General features: G+C 37.3%; 1 protein-coding gene across 1 annotated transcript; it reads left to right on the forward strand.

The window, feature by feature from the left end:
• Positions 1–1,219: 1,219 nt before the first annotated feature.
• Positions 1,220–2,835, forward strand: LOC126235724 (uncharacterized). Its single transcript, XM_049944495.1, has one exon. The coding sequence runs from the start codon at positions 1,336–1,338 to the stop codon at positions 2,572–2,574; it is 1,239 nt and encodes a 412-aa protein (XP_049800452.1). The 5' UTR covers positions 1,220–1,335; the 3' UTR covers positions 2,575–2,835.
• Positions 2,836–3,130: the final 295 nt, after the last annotated feature.

The raw sequence follows: 3,130 nt of genomic DNA on the forward strand, positions 1-3,130 counted from the left end.
AGGCTGATGTTTTCGTGTTTCAAAATATTATTTCTGTATTTGAGGTCCAAATCTGCAAGTTTTCTCCGAGACTCTTCAGAATATGTTGCAATCAAGGCAGCTGCAAGGCAATGTTGGTTTGCAGAATGAGATTTTCACTCTGCAGCAGCGGAGTGTGCGCTGATATGAAACTTCCTGGCAGATTAAAACTGTGTCCGGCACACAGTTTTAATCTGCCACGCAGTTTCAAATGTTCGGTTGTCTTGTTCTTACGTTAGCGGTGTCTCTTTTTTCCGGTATTACCAAAGCAGTACGCTTCTTCAACGACATCACCAGTCACATCATCACTTTCAGTTTCTTTCTCCAAATTAGTATCATGATCACTAAATACTCCAAATCAGGATCATTATATGTGCCATTAAAGTCTTCATCTGAGAATTCCCTGAGACTTTCTTGAACGCCCACATACAAAACGTTGCATAGAAGGTCTAGCTTCCCTCGCAACCAAGAAACGATAACATTCAACAAACACACGATACGCAAACACTACGTTAGGTCTGTGAGACCTCTCAATCTCAAGGCAAAAAGAAACAAATTGATACAACAATGCCAGATTCCTGGCGCGCGTAGCTTGTCATCCAATCGGAAGGTCCGCAGAGGTTCTACTTCACCTCACAGGAGTATGTGGAATATCACGAGACAAAAACCTGTAGCTGTGTGAGATCATCCACAGTAGTTAAGTGTTAATCGCAACGGCAGGCGAGTTTAAGTTGACGTGCGAATATTTTATAACTTCCAGCCTAGTGAACACTCGTCAAAATTACACTCTAGAATTTTACAAACAGTGACACTCAGAGATCAGTTAACCATCGCCAGCGATTAATATTTTCCCAATTACTCATTTTCATTGTTCATAACCCATTGTAGCATTTGGCTATACGGTGCAGCGGCGCCGAAGGTCAAATAATAATGCAAATATTAGACACTGCATGCTCCGCCGTAACCACATCAAGTACAAATTCCATGGACAAATTTGCAGTCAATTATAAACTTCCAGTAAAATGGAATATGATTTTAAAATATTGAGGAACATGAGTCCTGGAAATTATAAGATGAAACTAACAACAAAATTAAAATTTCAGTATTTAACAGATTTCAAAACTAAATTACTTTTAAAATTTGTTTTTTATCTGAAAGCCCGCGTAGTATGTAATCTCTGGTTTAGGCGCATGGAGAGGGAGAGTTGTGTACATGGTGTTATGTGATGTGAAGTGATGTATACATTTGTTTGGGAACAGAATTAATCCTTCGATCTCTCTAGGAACAAGTTTCTCGCGGTAATGATTTTTTAATAATATGAACGCTGTGGAAGGCAGAGGAAATGTTGAACCAGCCCCACGAGTTCGTCGTGTTAAAAGGTATTCGACGGAGATACCTGAAGGTTGGTGGAAGCTAATGCGTCGACGAAAGTCGGGATTATCAAAAAATAGGTTCGACAGTTACCTGATAGCACCTGATGGAAAACGGCTTAGATCGAGCGTAGAGCTGTGGAAATATTTAAAAGACAATAACTTAACTTGGCCGCAAACTTGTTGTGACACAAAGTCCATCTTTAGCCAGAAATCGCATCACAATTTGTGTACAGAGGATGCTGATGAGATTTTGTTGGAAAATAACCCGAAAGCACCAAAAATACATGCACCAGAATCAACAGCAAATGAACTGTTTCGTGATACGATAATAAAATCAGAAATAGTACCCGAACAAAGTAGGTCACTGATAGACCACAGTTACTATTTCAAGCAAGAGGATGAGAAAGACATATTTGCTGAAGACATGTGTATAGAAAGCCCAACATTTGAAAACGGGATACGGCAAGACACAATCGCAGAATATTTGGCAATGAAATTTTCAATCAAGACTGAAGACTGTGAAGTTCCAGAGTGTTGGACTTCAGTGAACGATTCCCAGGCAGAAGTGCTATCAGCAGTGCATCATAATACAGTGGAACACCAAAGTTCAGTGTCAGGATTGTGTAATACTGTGAAACATTCAGAGAAATCAAATTTAACTTCGCAACTGAGTAATATATGTTTAAATTCCATACCATTGTCTAATGTAAAGGAAGGAGCATTGCGTCAATATGAGGTAAGACCTAGAAAATGGATACCTCCAAAGTCCCCCTTTAATCTCATTCAAGAAACACTTTTTCATGATCCATGGCAACTTTTGCTAGCCACAATTTTTCTCACAAAGACAGAGGCACAAAGAGCTACGGAAAGTTTTTACAGATTCATTGAACGCTGGCCAACAGCTGATGACATCATTGATGCAGATATTACTGAGCTGTCACAGTTTATAACTCCTCTAGGCTTTCATCGTTTACGAGCATATTCGATTAAGAAATTTTCATATGAGTTTAGACATAAATCTTGGGAAGACCCAATTCAGCTCTTTGGTATTGGCAGATATGGAAGTGACTCGTATAAAATTTTTGTAACAGGTGAGTGGCAAAATTGTCATCCACAGGACCATATGCTGCAGAAATATGTCCACTGGCTGGCAGCAAATTATCCACTTGAAACCAACAAATAATCTGCATCCAACATTAATTTTTTCATTGATATCGAAAAGATTGTTGGTGTCATGTTCAGTGAAAATATGTGTCTCTGTTAGCTCGAAGCAAAGAAGTCAACTGAAGAAATGTGATTTACAATGTCAAATTTTAATTTCTCTTTAATTATGGTTCATTTAAAGTATGATTTTTAAATGAGTTAAATTGAGAATACATTGAAGGACACGTGCTTGATAAAAACTGTTTACATATAATGTACTAACTCTGTTTTACTCAGATGAACACATGTATTGGAATAATGTCTCCTTCATATTAGGATAGTTTAAGTGTCAAATATTCTGTTTCATTGCCCTAATTTAGTGTTTTGTTTTTGTTAAAATCACTGATGTACTTTAAGGGGTAATTTTTGAGAAGAATGAATGTTTGGTCTGAAAACTGACCAATTTGATATATAAATATAGTTTATGAAAATTATTTATTTTTTCCAGTAATGTGTCATATATTTAAACCATTTCCTACAAGGAGATTAGGTTCTTTTAGACTGCTCTTTCATATTCCCTACAAATAGCAGAGTTT

The sequence above is a fragment of the Schistocerca nitens genome, chromosome 2, assembly GCF_023898315.1.
Source record: "Schistocerca nitens isolate TAMUIC-IGC-003100 chromosome 2, iqSchNite1.1, whole genome shotgun sequence".
Classification (NCBI taxonomy): Eukaryota; Metazoa; Arthropoda; class Insecta; order Orthoptera; family Acrididae; genus Schistocerca; species Schistocerca nitens.

Bases quoted from the DNA above. Each gene is read 5' to 3' on its own strand.
- LOC126235724 (XM_049944495.1), top strand. From the start codon at position 1,336: ATGAACGCTGTGGAAGGCAGAGGAAATGTTGAACCAGCCCCACGAGTT.